The 14,625-nt window shown below is 38.0% G+C and overlaps 2 protein-coding genes across 2 annotated transcripts in view; both read left to right on the forward strand.

Annotated features, from left to right (window-relative positions):
• LOC124366738 (A disintegrin and metalloproteinase with thrombospondin motifs 12-like) overlaps positions 1–10,226 on the forward strand; it is a 47,937-nt gene extending 37,711 nt beyond the window's left edge. Inside the window, exons 14-17 of the mRNA XM_046823339.1 lie at positions 424–541; positions 1,700–1,824; positions 3,329–3,449; positions 10,159–10,226. Coding sequence (XP_046679295.1) covers positions 424–541; positions 1,700–1,824; positions 3,329–3,449; positions 10,159–10,226 — 432 coding nt within the window. The remainder of the gene's footprint in view (positions 1–423; positions 542–1,699; positions 1,825–3,328; positions 3,450–10,158) is intronic.
• LOC124366739 (A disintegrin and metalloproteinase with thrombospondin motifs 7-like) lies at positions 3,347–14,403 on the forward strand. The gene is made up of 5 exons (XM_046823340.1): positions 3,347–3,449; positions 10,159–10,286; positions 12,319–12,439; positions 13,188–13,328; positions 14,290–14,403. The coding sequence occupies exons 2-5, from the start codon at positions 10,234–10,236 to the stop codon at positions 14,401–14,403; spliced, it is 429 nt and encodes a 142-aa protein (XP_046679296.1). The 5' UTR covers positions 3,347–3,449; positions 10,159–10,233.
• Positions 14,404–14,625: the final 222 nt, after the last annotated feature.

Raw genomic sequence — 14,625 nt, forward strand, 5'->3', positions numbered from 1 at the left:
TTAGTTTATTTTATTAAATGCTATTATTGTTTGTATTTGTTACAACATAATATGGTATATTTTAAATATTGTTATGTGTTTTATCTTAAGGTCAGTCTGAGCACAAGTAAAGGCTTTGTTATATTCTATTCTTGTTTTTAACATCTTTGTTTTTGTATTTTGTTTACATTTAAAAGAATATTTTCAAGAGGATTATTTTTGGTTTAACTGTCTAACAAGAAAAATATCAGATGTATATATTACTTTCTTTAAGAAATAAATTTCTTTCTTTCTTAGTAATAGCCTACAAATGTTTTGAAATATTGTAATCTGAATACATTAAAAGGTAGACTAGTTGTATAACTATTAATACGTTTGTTGATAATTTTCAATGTATGATTGTATGCCTGCTGGGTTGGGTCTTATAACTGCTTGTTGTAACAGGAATGTACTGACAACAGTGGCCCAACATTTCGAGAATTGCAATGCACTGAGTTTGACAAAAAGCCTTTCGAAGGTGTATTGCACACTTGGAAACCCTACAAAGCACCTGATTCTGATCGTAAGTTAGTATGAAAGAAATATATATCCATTCAGTGAAATTTTTAATAGTGTGGGAATGATTAATATAGTGTTTTCCATTTGATTTTAAATACAATTAAAACAGTTATACAATAACAGAACTATGAATTATTCTTTTTTAAACATTGTATTAACTCTTTATAGGCTGTCTGATTGTACAAAAAGGTAGCCAAATATATCAGGTTATTTTAACCCTAGACCACAAATGCATGGACATGTCTCATATTGACGAAGATTTGTTGTAATATTATCAATTTCCTGAATGAAAAGTGTTCTTATCTTGATAACAATTGAAAGAGGAGATTCCATAATATAATGTACTGCTGAAAACTCCACCTACTTGGATTCAATATAACGATCTTAATTAAGAAAATAAAATTAAGAAAGGGTATTTCAAATGCAAATTTCACCACAACTAGATAAAGTGTTTGCAATATACATATACATTACTCAGATTACACAAACTTTAAGTCATATATTACTTACAAAACTTGTTTTGTAATAAGTAACAATATTCTTTTACTTTTGTTTTCTATCTATCATGAACATTTCATACAAATATGTTGTGGAACATAAAATGTTAACCATTATTGCGAAGTGAATGAACTTCCAATGATCATAATTTCATTGAATTCACTACAATTTTATGTATTTGCAGTATAACATAAATTCATCGCAAAAGGGGGTATTTTTGCTGTAAGTAACCACTATTCCGATTTTTCTACTTTCTTTCTTATGTGTAACAATTTTTTACTCTAATATTGAAAACCTTGAGTTTTAGTTTACAATTTAAATATCTCATTTGAAACCACCTGAGTCTAAAACGATTTTGTGTAATGCCCATATATGTAAACATGAGGTGTGATCGAAGAAACAGACTATTTTTGACCAAATGTGCAAATGTGACCAACAGGGTAATACCTGCTTTAATGTTTCACTTATTGGAATTTTTAAAGCCATCTGGAAACCCTATGCATGTATGATCAAAGGATAAAGAAAGAAATACAATTTCTTGGTGTTAGCAAAGACTAGCGAAAGTAATGGTCGCCTTACTTACAAGGCAGGCGGAGCGTGATCATATAGTTCCATGTTTGGACCTTAGTACTGTCTGCTTCACTTAATACTATGTGTGTTGCAGCCAATCCTTGTGCACTGTACTGCCTGTCTAACGATGGGGTCTACACTAAACTGGCACCCAGAGTGAAGGATGGAACTCGCTGCAAGCCGGGAACTCGAGATACCTGCATTCAGGGTGCCTGCATGGTAAGTAGCAACAGAAAAAATCCAAAACCATTTAGAAGCCTTAACGTAAATTTTTTGATAAAACTGATGTATGGCCAGCCTCACTGGTTTAAGAGAGAGTTCAACATTTTAATGTGTTGGAATAAATGTAACAAAAAACAAATTATTAGGCAACTGGTAAGAAGATTCTATACCTATGCTACTTTTAATTCAAGTAATGCTTTAAATGTGTTTCACAAGTACATTGAAGCAGAAGTGCCATTAGTGAGGGCATCCTTCTACATAATAATACATTTCCTCTCAGGTTTTGAAACAAACTTTTTCATATTTTTGGAATCATTTTTGAGTCCCTCAGAATTTCAAGTAGACAAACCAACATCTTTCTGTTGAACACAGCCTCCAACCCCCTCCCCTCAAAAAAAGAAGGACAGATTACCTTTTATGGACATAAATAACCATCACTGTTTTTTGATCATTTTCAAGTTCAATTCACCATATATAAATGGTTGGTTGAGAAACAATATTTGTGCAATCTGTCAATCATTAGGAAGATTCTTATTTTTAGTTAGTGTCAATTTTTATAACTTACAAAAACAACCTAAATTAGTATTAGGTTTTCCAAATTTGAGACTCAGGATGTGCTGAACTAGTGGCAAAACTTTGAGAACATTCTCTTCTAAAACACTTACATTGAATGTTATACCTGAGAGATAAATAGTAATATAGAGTATAAAGGGTTAGAATGAAATGTAAAGGCTGTAAGCTTTCTCAATAAATATGATTTACGGATAAGACTGTAGACAAAAAATGTTTTGGAGGCCGTTTTAAAATTAAGGTTTTTATATCACAACTGTATAATACTTTTGTATTATTTCATGTTTATGTTACCATAGTGTATTAGCAGAACATTAACAAAGCCTATCACTTGAGGAACTGGAAAATTTTCATTTGGGTGCACCTGATTTAGCAACTCCTGCACATAGCACCCCCTCCTCGCTCGTGACATCAATTTGACGTCACGAAAGTGGGTGCTAAATCAGTACAGTGGCTGTGTCCATGCCCTGAATAAGTACCCCCTTAGAATTGGAGGATCCTTATTCACCGCCTTGACTGTGTCCAAGTCCTGATTCAGCACTCCCTCAATTCTATTTGTCACTTTTCCCTGCGTCAGTCTGTTTAGAACATTCATCAGATTGTACATTCAGTTCTTTGCTTGGCTTGATTGTGTGTTTTATTATAAGTGCAAGTTACTGACACTAAAGCTTTCTCAGCATTAATCAACTAAGATGTGTCAAATCGAGAAATGTGTTGTGCTGCCTTTATTTAAAAATTAAAAATTACTGATGCACTAAAAGCTGATAAGGTTGCTTTAGTTGCTAGGAAGTTCGGATAGGGTGAGTAAAACCAGAAAAGTTCGTGGATAACCAAAACCCGCTGATACAGAGAGATTACTGTACATCTGTACATATCTGTAGTGCTAATATGTGGCCAGCTTTCAACTTTGCAGAAATGTCTGTAATTGCAGCCAGTGGGCTGTGACTGGAAGATAGCATCAGAAGCTGTTGAAGATGTCTGTGGAATCTGCGATGGTGACGGGACTCACTGTACCGTTGTTGAGGATGTATTCAAGGGTGTTCCAACAACAGGTTTGATCCTCATTCTAGAATTGCTTTTTTATAAATCACAATGCTTCCAATACTTTTTACAAGGAAAAATTAAAGCAAAAATAATTAGAAAATTTAAAGATGTTAGTAGATTTAAAGTGTTATAGGTACTGCAAAAACTTATTCATACACACAATACAAATTAATGCCATGAGACCATTTAGATTAAGTCTAGATTATAAGAATGTGTATTTACATGCAGTTTGTCCGTCCTCAGTAATATTAGGTTTTTGGTAGTTTTTATTAAGTGTTGTATTCAATACTTAGCATTTCTTTGTTTTGTGCTTTCAAATTTATCTTACAACTACAGCCAGATAAATTAAACTCAGACCCTATGACAGGATTCCCATGTTGAACCTGTGAAAGTCTGAAGCTGTGTTTATTATTTTGTTATAACAAAAGAGCGTAATGTAAGAATAACGGAGACAACTATTCGGAAATATATGCTAATGGTTTGGTTATTTTATTATTATTGATTCATTTTCTAATTTTTCAGAACATACTAAACATAAATTAAGTTTTTTTTAATAAATACAATTTTAATATATATATATATATATATATATATATATATATATATATATATATATATATACGTTAAATTGTATAAATGGCAATAGCCTTATTTAATTTCAATAAACATTGAATCACAAAAAGTACTTGCTCCGCCGGGAGCAACTACTTTTTGTTTTTTTATTATATTATATATTATTATATTATATATATATTATATATATATTATAAAATTATATATATATAATTTTATAATAAAAAACTAGTTGTTTCCCTAAAAATTACTGTTTTACTGACTTTTAGTACTAATTGCCGAGTTTGGAAAGTGTGTAAAACTTTCATTAACATGTTCACGATGGTATGACGTACCGGTGGGTTACGCAACAATGGATTTTTTTTTTTTTTTTTTTTTTTTTTTTTTTTTTTTTTTTTTTTTTTTTTTTTTTTTTTCCTTTGGGATATTGGGGTGGATTCTTAGATCCTCACACGTCAACCTGAGCTTATTGTGTGCCCTTTGATGTTAGAGGGGTAAGCCTATCTTCGTGCCCCTTAATTAGGCTAAGAAGCTTTTCCCCGATACTAGCATCTGGTTTCGTCGCCTGGTTGTTTATCACCGAAAGAGCCCTTCTCCTTGCTCCCAGTCTCTCACAGTCCAGTATTATGTGTTTTGCAGTCTCTTCAGACTTATTGCAGAGTCTACACTCCGAGTCCTCATTTCGTAAAACCTAGAGTGTTTAGGTGTTTCCTGAAGTTGGCCGTGTCCAGTGATCAAGGCAATCACTTGCTTAACCCGATCCCTGCCCAGCCCCATCAGCCATCTGGTGAATCCGGAGCTAGAATCGGCAAGCAGTCTTTTGCCGAGTGCTTGTCCTTGGTGACTCTGCCACCCCGCAAGCGGTGTGTCTTCCTGGACCATTTGTTTATACTTTGGTAAGCGGCTGACTTGCTTATATACCACAACTTGGTTCTGGACCGGTGTATGGCATGCTTTGCTCCGCTTTTGGCAAGCCTGTCGGCGGCATTCGGTTGCCACCTATGCCTTGTGTGGCCCGGTACCCAACCAAGACGCACACAGTTGCGTGATCCAAGCTTGCAGAGAGAGTGTTAAAGCACTCCCCACACAAGCCTGGATGAAATGCTGTTGGAGTCAAGAGCTTTAAAGAGCTGCCTGACTGTCTGACATTATACAGATGTTCATTCCTGGTACCTTCTGGTGAGGCCTAGGTTGGCACAGGCTAGGGATACCATAGATTTCGGCTTGAAATATGGAGCAGTTCCGACCCAAACTGCCGCTAAGGGCAGTTCTAGGGGATTGACTAAACACTCCATATCCAGTTCTACCCTTAATAAGCGAGCCATCCGTGTACCAGACAAAGCTCTTTCTTATTGTTGGGATGTTATCTTGCGATTTCCACTCATCTCTGGAGTAGAAGTCAACAGAGAATGGCTTATTGAATACGAACTCCGTTCTCATTGTGTCGGAGACCATTTTCGAGATATAGCGCTTGGGTTTACAGCTTCAGTGATGGCGCCATGGCTCGCGTTAGACGCGTCATTCCTCCACAAGCCAGCAACCATCAGCCGATAAGCTGACTTACGCGCTTCAGCTTTTATATGGACATCAAGAGGTAGAAGTCCTAAAGCCACCTCGAGGGTCGCTGAGGGACTGCTCCTGAATGCTCCGGTTACAAAGATTGTGCCAAGCCTTTGTAAGCTTTCAAGCTTGGCTTTGGGCAGTTACCTGATTCACCTTTGTCCACCAGACTAATGAACCATAAGTGATTTGAGGCCTTAACTACTGCTTTTGTAAAGCCATAGTGCTATATGGGGTTTTACGCCCCATGAGATTCCTGCAAGTCTCCTGGACGTCATGAGCGCCCACTTTGCTTTGTGCAGGATATTATTAAGATGATCATTACACGTAAGCTTATGGGTCTAGAGTCAGTCCTAAATATTTGACTGTCTTTGACCACTCCAGCTGAGTGGATGCGAGTTTCAGCCTAGAAAGAGACTCTAGGTTCTTTTTTCTAGTGAATGGTACAACTTACTGTCTTAGAGGGATTTACTTTCAGTCCCTCTCCCTGACACAGTTGTGTACATGTTGAAGGTTGGTATTCATGATATCAACAACAACATTTGTATATTTTCCCTTGTACCATAAAGGACTATGTCGTCTGCATATCCTTGGACATAGATTCCCGTTGTTAGTAAGGTCCTCAAGTAGACCATCTACAACTAGATTCCACAGTAGAGGTGACAGGATGCCTCCTTGAGGACATCCCCTTGTGGGTGCGATCACAAGCGATACTTCATTGAGATCGGCCCTGATCCGTCTGGAGCACAGCATGGCCCTAAGCCACCACGGCACAGGAGCTGGCTCGAGGCCACGTCGCTGTGCTCCACTTACCATTGCAGTGAATTTGGCATTGTCGAAAGCTCCTTCAATGTCTATTGAAGGTGCACAATGCCAATTCCTTGGCGGACAGGCTATCCTCAATCCTACTGACTAGTTGGTGCGCAGTGCTGATTCACAGGATTTGCCTTGCTGGTATGCATGTTGGTTGCGATGAAGGGGAGTGTCTGAGAGAACTCCCTTTCTCAGGTGCCTCTCCACCAGTCTTTTCTAATGTTTTCAGTAGAAACGAAGATAAACTGATGGGACGAAAAGATTTAGGGACAGAGTAGTCCGCTCTCCCTTTTTTTAGGGATGAAGGCCACCCTGTTGAGACGCCAGACTTGTGGTATGTACCCATAGGCTAGGCTCGCCCTGAATAGTTCACATAGAGGGGTAAGGAGATTCTCCGGCCCTTGTTGAAGCAGGGCCGGAAAGATTCCATCCCCTCCTGCAGATTTGAAAGGGGCAAATTTAGAAATTGCCCATTTGGCTTTTAGAGAGAGTGACAATCCTTCTGGCAATGGCCCAGCTACCACGACAAGCTCTTGGCCGTGAGCCTGCCTCGTGGTTACCAGACCCAGTGTCGTCATTCTCAAAGATACAATCAGGGAAGTGAGTCTCAAGGAGAAGTTTGAGGCTTTCACTAGACCCGGAAGTGTTGTTGACCTCCCTGGGACCTTAAAGATCCCAAGTGGACCGGTTGGACTTGAGGCTAGTAAGCGTTGCAGTCTAGCTGCCGCGCTTAACTCATTTACCTTCTGTGTAAACTGCCTCCAGGAACTTTGTTTTGCTTTTTTAATTGCTAGGCTGTATTCTGTTAGAGCTCTATGATAGGACTCCCAGATACGGCTCCTTTTGCATTGATTGTACAGCTTCCTGACATTAGCCCTTTTGCGAGCGAGGTCCGCAGTCCACCACTTAGTATTGGTTCGACTCTTCCCCCGTCGCAATGGGCAATTGTCGTGGAAAGCTATTGATTATAGCATTCTGCAGGTCAGAAGCTATCTGATCTATGTCTGTGAAGCATCGCACCCTTCCGCCTACCGATCCCAACTGTGACTGAAGGTCAGACTTATATCCCAACCAGTCAGTCCTCCTGGGATTGCGATAGAGGACCTCTGCAGCCTCATCTTGCAAGTTAAAGCGGATATACCTGTGATCCGATAATGAGGCCTCTTCGCTTACGTGCCACTTATCAACCATTCCAAGTATACCTTGTGTGCAGATTGTTATGTCAATAACTTCTTGTCTAATTCGTGTTGCGAACGTAGGGCGGTTACCTTTATTTCACATATAAATAGGTCCCTACTTAGAAGAAAATTGTAAAAGTGCCCTCACCTCTGGGGTTAGTGTTGGTGCTGCCCCATCCAGCAGAGTGATGGGCGTTGGCGTCACAACCTAGAAGAAGTTGTTGACGTCTGGCTTGTGCTTCTTCCACCAGGAGCTCTAGGTCTCTTGATGGAGGGAGTTCCCTGGCATCATATGGCAAGTATACGGAGCCTACAATTGTGCTCTGCACTATGCCTCCATTCTTCCAGGTCAGTGTGCCCACAGTGAGATCTCTGGAGCAGAATTCGTTGAGGGTTAGAAAATCCAAGCCTCTCTTCAACAGGATGCAGGTTCTGACATTCCTTAGAGAGGTACAGTAAATTAAACTTACCTTTGGTTTCATTTAGGCCCGCCACTCTCCCTTGGTGAAGCCATGGTTCTTGAATCAATGCCAGATCAAATCCCTCCTGGAGGAAGAACTGGCAGAAGGCTGCCGAGGCAGCCCTACTGTGCTGGAGGTTGATTTGTAGAACTCGTGGCATTGTCCTTGACTGTCGAGGAGACAATTGAGACCTGCCAGAGTCCTAAGTTGGCTCTACAGTTGGAAGCCTTCACAGCCTTGTAGCAGACCTCGTCCAGGAAGCAGACGAATCCGTAACCTTTCGGGTCTGGCTTGGATGGAAGGATTTTCCACTCGTTTACATTCAGGTCGGGGTTCTGCTTATTGAACATCTCAAGTACCTTTTCAGGTGTCTTCTTCAGAAGCTTCGGGTGAGCTCTGAAAAAACACCCTAGTGGACCTCAAGATGTCCTTACGCAGACCCACTCTCAGAGAGATGTCATCTCCCAGAGGTTTTATTCTTTGAATAACTTCTTCCAGCCAACGTTTGGTGTGCTCGTTGATGCAGGAAGCAATTAAAACACCTTTCTCTAGGTAGGTGCCCGCAAACGATGGAACGGAACCATCCTCCAGGGGTTGGACTTCTTCCATAATTGCGTCCTCGATGGCTTCTCCTTGCTCTGCACTAAGCTTCGCTTCCGGGTAGCCTTCGAGGGCTATGGCCATTTTGATCGCTGCGACCTCTCTGTAGGTAGCCTTGGGTGTGCTACCAGAGGCCTCGGGATCGTGGGCTTCGGGCTTTTGGGTTTCCCTCCTAGCCTTCTTTGCGGGTCCCTCAGCGGAGGGCGGGGTGACCAAGGTGCCTCTGGGGCGTTTGGCCGACCCCACCCCCGCCTTGGTACCCGCAGTTGGGCCCGGAGTTGAGACCTCCTGCCGTTCTGGATTCTTTTTCTTCTTCTTTTTTCCCCCTCCTCCACTTGGAAGGGTCAAAAGCTTCACCCTTTTCAAGAAGTTTAGCCTTTAGTGCTTCTCTTCTTTGAGCAGTGGTGAGATTGGGCCTCTTCATTCTGAGGTTGCCGAGTTGCTCTGTGGCATCATCCAGCGTACCTGTAGACATGGGAGTGCTTGGGCTGTTGAGGAGCTGATCTTCTACATCTTGAAGGGATTTTGCTTCCTCAGCGCTTGTACTGCCTTCCTCAGATAAAGCCTTGCCATGTATGGGAGCTTCAGTGTGCAATGGAACCTCCTGTGTTCCTAAGGCACTTTGTTGAGGAGAAGGTAGGGATGTTGGCATAACAACCTCTTGAGTTGTGTTGCCAGGTGGTGGTATGTGCGAGGTAGCTTCAGGAGCTACCTCAGCAGGAAGAGGTAGGTTAGAAACAGCTTCAGGAACTGTTTCAAGGGTTGGTTGGTTTTGATTTTTGTTTTTGTTTCTTTTCATGTTGTTCCCACGAGAAGCTAGGGAATGGAAGGTCAACCCAGACAGAGCCCCGCATGCCTGGGTAAGCTGCTTTTAAACTGGAGGGTCGCCGGTGTCCAGAGTCCGCATAGTAAAGACTGGTTTGCCACCAGCCATTCAGCCCTGGCCTACGCTGTTCCACCGTGGCTTGGCCCCTAGTGGGAGAAATGAAAGGGAAACTAGATCGAAGAGTTGAGGAACTTTACCTCAGATAGAAGAGAGTGAAGAAGAGAGATAGGCTGACACATAGAAAAGTGTGCCAGCCATAGGCCTCCAGAACAAGAAGAGAAGGGATCTGGAGCATTAGCTAGGGTACCTCGGGGTCGCCACTACCCGTACGGCCTCGAAAGTAAGACCGCCCCTGAGGGACAACAATGGTTTTCTATTATTCTCTGAATATTATCCGGCTACATTTTAATCATTTAAAATATGTTCATGGATACTATTAATCACTTCAGAACATGTTTATTGAAAATAATAATTCATGGGCATTTTTAATTACTCGCCAAAAATCACATTGTAATTCTAAAAGTACTATAATTTTGGCCTTCATGAACATGATTTAACTAAACTTATTTTTTTATAAAGACCTACACACCAGTATTGGTAACTTCAGGTTGGGCAACCTCTATCATACACCTATCCCTTAAATCATTCCACTTTGTTTGATGACAACCGAATTTGATTTTCCCTAACATATCACTGTTGTTTTCAGGTTATGCCCCTATAGCAACAGTGCCAAAGGGTGCCATGAACGTGAAGCTGGCAGAAAGTACATCCTAGTGATAATATGATTGCAGTGACAGCAATTGACAACCAAACTTACTACTTGAATGGTGGCTAGTGAGTGGAGCAGTTAGTTGAGATTATTAGTAATATTTTTATCCAAAAAACAAACTTCCATTTGCTCTTGAATGAATAAAATAAAATCAAAAACCAAATCTTCATTCTTCATTAACAATACAAAATTGCATGGAATATTGTCATAATCGAGTAGTATTCATACAAACGATATTACATATAATATTATTTTTACATTCCATTTCAAATTTATCAGATTTTTAAAAATATATTAACATGGCTATTGAAAAATACAATTTAATAAACCTGTGCCGTCAAAGACAAACCTCCTAAGAATTCCTCCAAGTTATAACATGCTCTGTTTATGAGATAATTTTTTTAGTCTTTTTTGATATATTGAAAGGGTTTCACTAGTTATTATATAGTCTGGTAGAGCATTAAAATACATTGGCCTAAGGTTTGTGGATATTTTTTTAAAGAATTCGTGATGATGCATTGGCACCTTAGGACAGATTTTTAATCATATGGAATAAAGATATATATTTACTGGAAAAGATTCAAGGTATTTGAAAGTGAATACACTCATTGAATATATGAATAAGGATGAAAAGGTATGGAAATGTTCACGAGGGAATACTTCTCGGAAATTCTCCTGGCTCCTGAGACCGCAAATAACCCTCACAGCCATTTTCTGCAGCCTAAAAACACAGTTGAAAGAGGATGGTGATGAAGTTCCCCAGAAGAGGATATCATATGATACCAATAGAAAAAATAACCATAATACACCATTTTAAGAATAGATTTATTTATCCGGATAAATATCTAAAGGAAAAATGCAGCTGTTTAATTTTTTTACATAGCTGATCAGTGTGAATTTTCCAATTAAAGTCAAAATCTATGCGCATCTCTAAGAAACAAATTGAATCAGATTCAAAACATACAACCCATTATATACAGTGTCAAAGTTATGATATCAATCAAAGTGTTATGTGGTGTACTAGTATCTAGTAATTTAAATGAAATGAAAAATGCCTTTATTAAAGAGGCGGAGTTAGGGCTATTAAGCCCTCTCTACCACTCAACCTCATATTGTATTGTAAATTTACAATAGTATATGAGTAGACTTTACTTGTACAACACTTGTATTCATCAGTGTATTGCATCAAGTGATCCTTTAAGTGAATGTTCATTTGCATATAATAGAAAAAAAGAGAACCTATAATAGAGCCTTGGGGAATGCTGGAAATTATAATAAGACACCAAGAACCTAGAATGAAGATCATCAGATAATACTTTTTATGTTTCAGCCCCAAAGTCATAGCCATTATGGAGTTTTCTCATGAGAATCTTTGACTGCAATATAAGAGCAAGACGATAAACATTTTTCACAGACAGCTAGGCATTGGACTCTTCTTGTTAACTTATATACTTATCTAGGATTGTTATCAGGTTGTTTCTTCCCTTGGCAGAATCAAAAATGTAACTGTTTGTTGCGTTCCTGGTTATGAGGGGGTCATTGGGAACTAAAGAATGCCTTAGCTAAAGGAACTAAAGCCCAGGTTGCCTTAGCTAACCTGGGCTCTGCTAATATAAAATGACAGAACTTGTTTTTGTTTTTTGTCACCCTTGTCAGTGCCTGACAGAGTAAAATCAGATTTTTTACATTTAAAGAAGAAGGTAGATTTCAATTCTCGAAATATAGTGTGTTATACTTGATTGTAACATATAACGATGCCAAATGTCAAAATGCTTCTATACTTTCAAATCATCCATCGTCAATAACAAACTTTAAGCGAAGGACTTTAAGAGGGTTTAAGCTTGGTCAGAAGAAAACACTTATAGTTAAATTTGTCTGTTGAGCAGCTCTTGTTTCTTACAAATTTCCAAGATTGTAATTTCTGCTTCAGTCACTCCAATTTTGTGCTTTTTTTTCTTGACATGTTAATCTTTAAGAAATATTCTGTAGAGCCAAAGTAGTACTTGCTAGGATACTAATATTCAAGAACAAATATAAATGGATATTATATAATACTGATAGGCAATTTTTAAGTGCTAAAAAAATTTTCATTTTCAGTACAGAAGGCTACGAAGGGGAATACAATTTTGGAAACACCAAAGGAATCTACACGAAACCTGGGAAAGATATGGATGAACTCAACATTAAAGGTCCACTTACAGAACCTTTGGTGCTTTATGTATGTATTAGATTACTGTTACTTTAGCATTTCAATACTGTGAAGATTCTGTGTAATTTTAAAATGTCGCAATTGTGCAAAGAAATGACAAATGAAAATTTATGAGAAGATTTATGAAAATTCAGTGCAGTGGATGAAATGACTCCTTGTGTAGCTCTTAGCCAAGATATAGTTTTTAGCTAATCAACCAATGATCTACATGACACACACCAACATGTCCAAGTATATTCACACTGCTGAGTTGATTAGTATAGAGTCCTTTTCAGTGCAGCAGACATTTTAATGTGCTTGCAAATTAGCCTGGTAAAATGACTCTGGTGCTTTAAAAAGTTTTGAATTATTATTTTGAAATTGTTATTTAAAGTATACAATTATTTATATAATATTGGTAGGCAGAAAATTCAACAAAAATCAAATGCATTAGCTTAATTTAGCAAGGTGTATCAGTAAGTTCATTATTAGAAAAAATTATAAATACCTCAAATGACCAGTCAATGTTGATTCTGAATCTGTAATGTGATAGTGCTCTTTTCACCTGTATAACTGAACTTTTACCCCCAACTCAGTAAAAGGTAGAGCAGGGGGTTGGTTTGTTGAACATTGAATTATGTTCTCTTAAAAATTTCTTCTATGTTTGAGTTATCCATCTTTGAGGAAAAGACTGAAAAACGTTTTCTATCAGTTAGGTTGTTTGATGTCATTTATCAATCCTGGGACAATAATAGCTATCGATCTTTTGCTGTTGCAGGTCTGCCTCTTTGCAGACACCAATCCAGGAGTTCACTACTCATATGCTATGCCCTCTGACACGCCAACGTACACACCCAAATACCGCTGGGACTTTGTCGAGTGGGGTCCATGCTCCGCTCAGTGTGGTGGGGGTACTCAGGTTCGTACAAAGTTTGTGGTGGCAGAAAAGTTTACAGCTTGATCTGTACTTATTTATCATTAATTTTTTCAAAAAGTTTGAAATAACATATTACCAGTTCTTTAGAATATTTAGTATATTTTTAAGAGAATGTTATTAATATTGTTTGCATATTTAATATTATCTTGAGGTTGAGTAGAAGAGAGGGCTAAACAACCCTAACTCCACCTCAAAAATAAAGACATATTTCATTTCACTTTCACTCCAGCATTTATTTACTGATCAATTATGTAGAATTCAGCTTAGTTTTTAAAATTATAATTGAACAGCTATTAAACACAGATTTATGAGACTTATCTTGTTTAGAAGCTTGTTTCTTCGACAAATGTGAAAAAAATTACTCAAAATTATAAAATAATACACACTTAATTTTTTTTAATATCAAATAGTTTAATAAAAAAACACTGTAAAAAAACAAAATTTTTAAATAATTTTCCAGATGTATGCTATTTTTTTCGTATGGTTGCAACATTGATGTTTTCACTACATTAGTCAACTATAGATTGTTTTAGCAAATGACATCCATAGAATAAGAACCTAGGCGCATAGAAAACACTAACAAAAAGACTTCAAGTCAAAATTACATTGTCAGCAGTGAAATTGTTAAGTTTTCACTATTTGAAATTCCAAATATAAAAAAATACAGGAGAGTCCAGTTTACCTTACAGTATCTCTTTATGATCATTTTGAAGAGTAAAAGTGTGATATATTTTAATATTCTGTTGCTCAGTATTGTAAAATACAGCATCTAATGTTCTGTGCATGTGAACAAAATTGTCCTCTGCAACTGAAACCTAATAGGGGTTAAGTTAGTGAGTAGATTAAATTTAATGTGAAAAATATACATATTATCACTATGTGTACAAACATAGTGTGTTTTTTTTTTTATCATCTGATACAATTGCTGTTTGGGCTTTTTTAGGTGATGCTAGGCATTTGCATGGAAGAAAAGAATGGCAAGGTGAAACCATCTCTATGTGAAGGCATACCGAAAAAAGAGCCGAGAGCACGTACTTGTAATGATAAAACCTTGTAGTCGTACCAGGTACACTGTACAGTTGAAACTTGATAACTCATACCTAAGAGACGGGGAAATAATTCAGGTTATTGGTTATTTTGAGTAAACAAGGATTGAGTTACAGAAGATGAAAATCACTTGACTTATTTAAAAACCTTTAACATCTAATAAATAATTATATTCCATAACACTACCAATTGCAAACTCATCTTACAAATCAGTTAATTTTGTTGTGTTTAT

Source organism: Homalodisca vitripennis, chromosome 7 (assembly GCF_021130785.1).
Source record: "Homalodisca vitripennis isolate AUS2020 chromosome 7, UT_GWSS_2.1, whole genome shotgun sequence".
Classification (NCBI taxonomy): domain Eukaryota; kingdom Metazoa; phylum Arthropoda; class Insecta; order Hemiptera; family Cicadellidae; genus Homalodisca; species Homalodisca vitripennis.

Excerpts from the sequence above, each read along its gene's own strand:
- LOC124366739 (XM_046823340.1), top strand. The coding sequence starts at position 10,234 with ATGATTGCAGTGACAGCAATTGACAACCAAACTTACTACTTGAATGGT. Across the intron at positions 12,440-13,187 it reads CAGAACCTTTGGTGCTTTAT|GTCTGCCTCTTTGCAGACAC; the intron begins GTATGTATTAGA and ends TTGCTGTTGCAG. Across the intron at positions 13,329-14,289 it reads AGTGTGGTGGGGGTACTCAG|GTGATGCTAGGCATTTGCAT; the intron begins GTTCGTACAAAG and ends GGGCTTTTTTAG.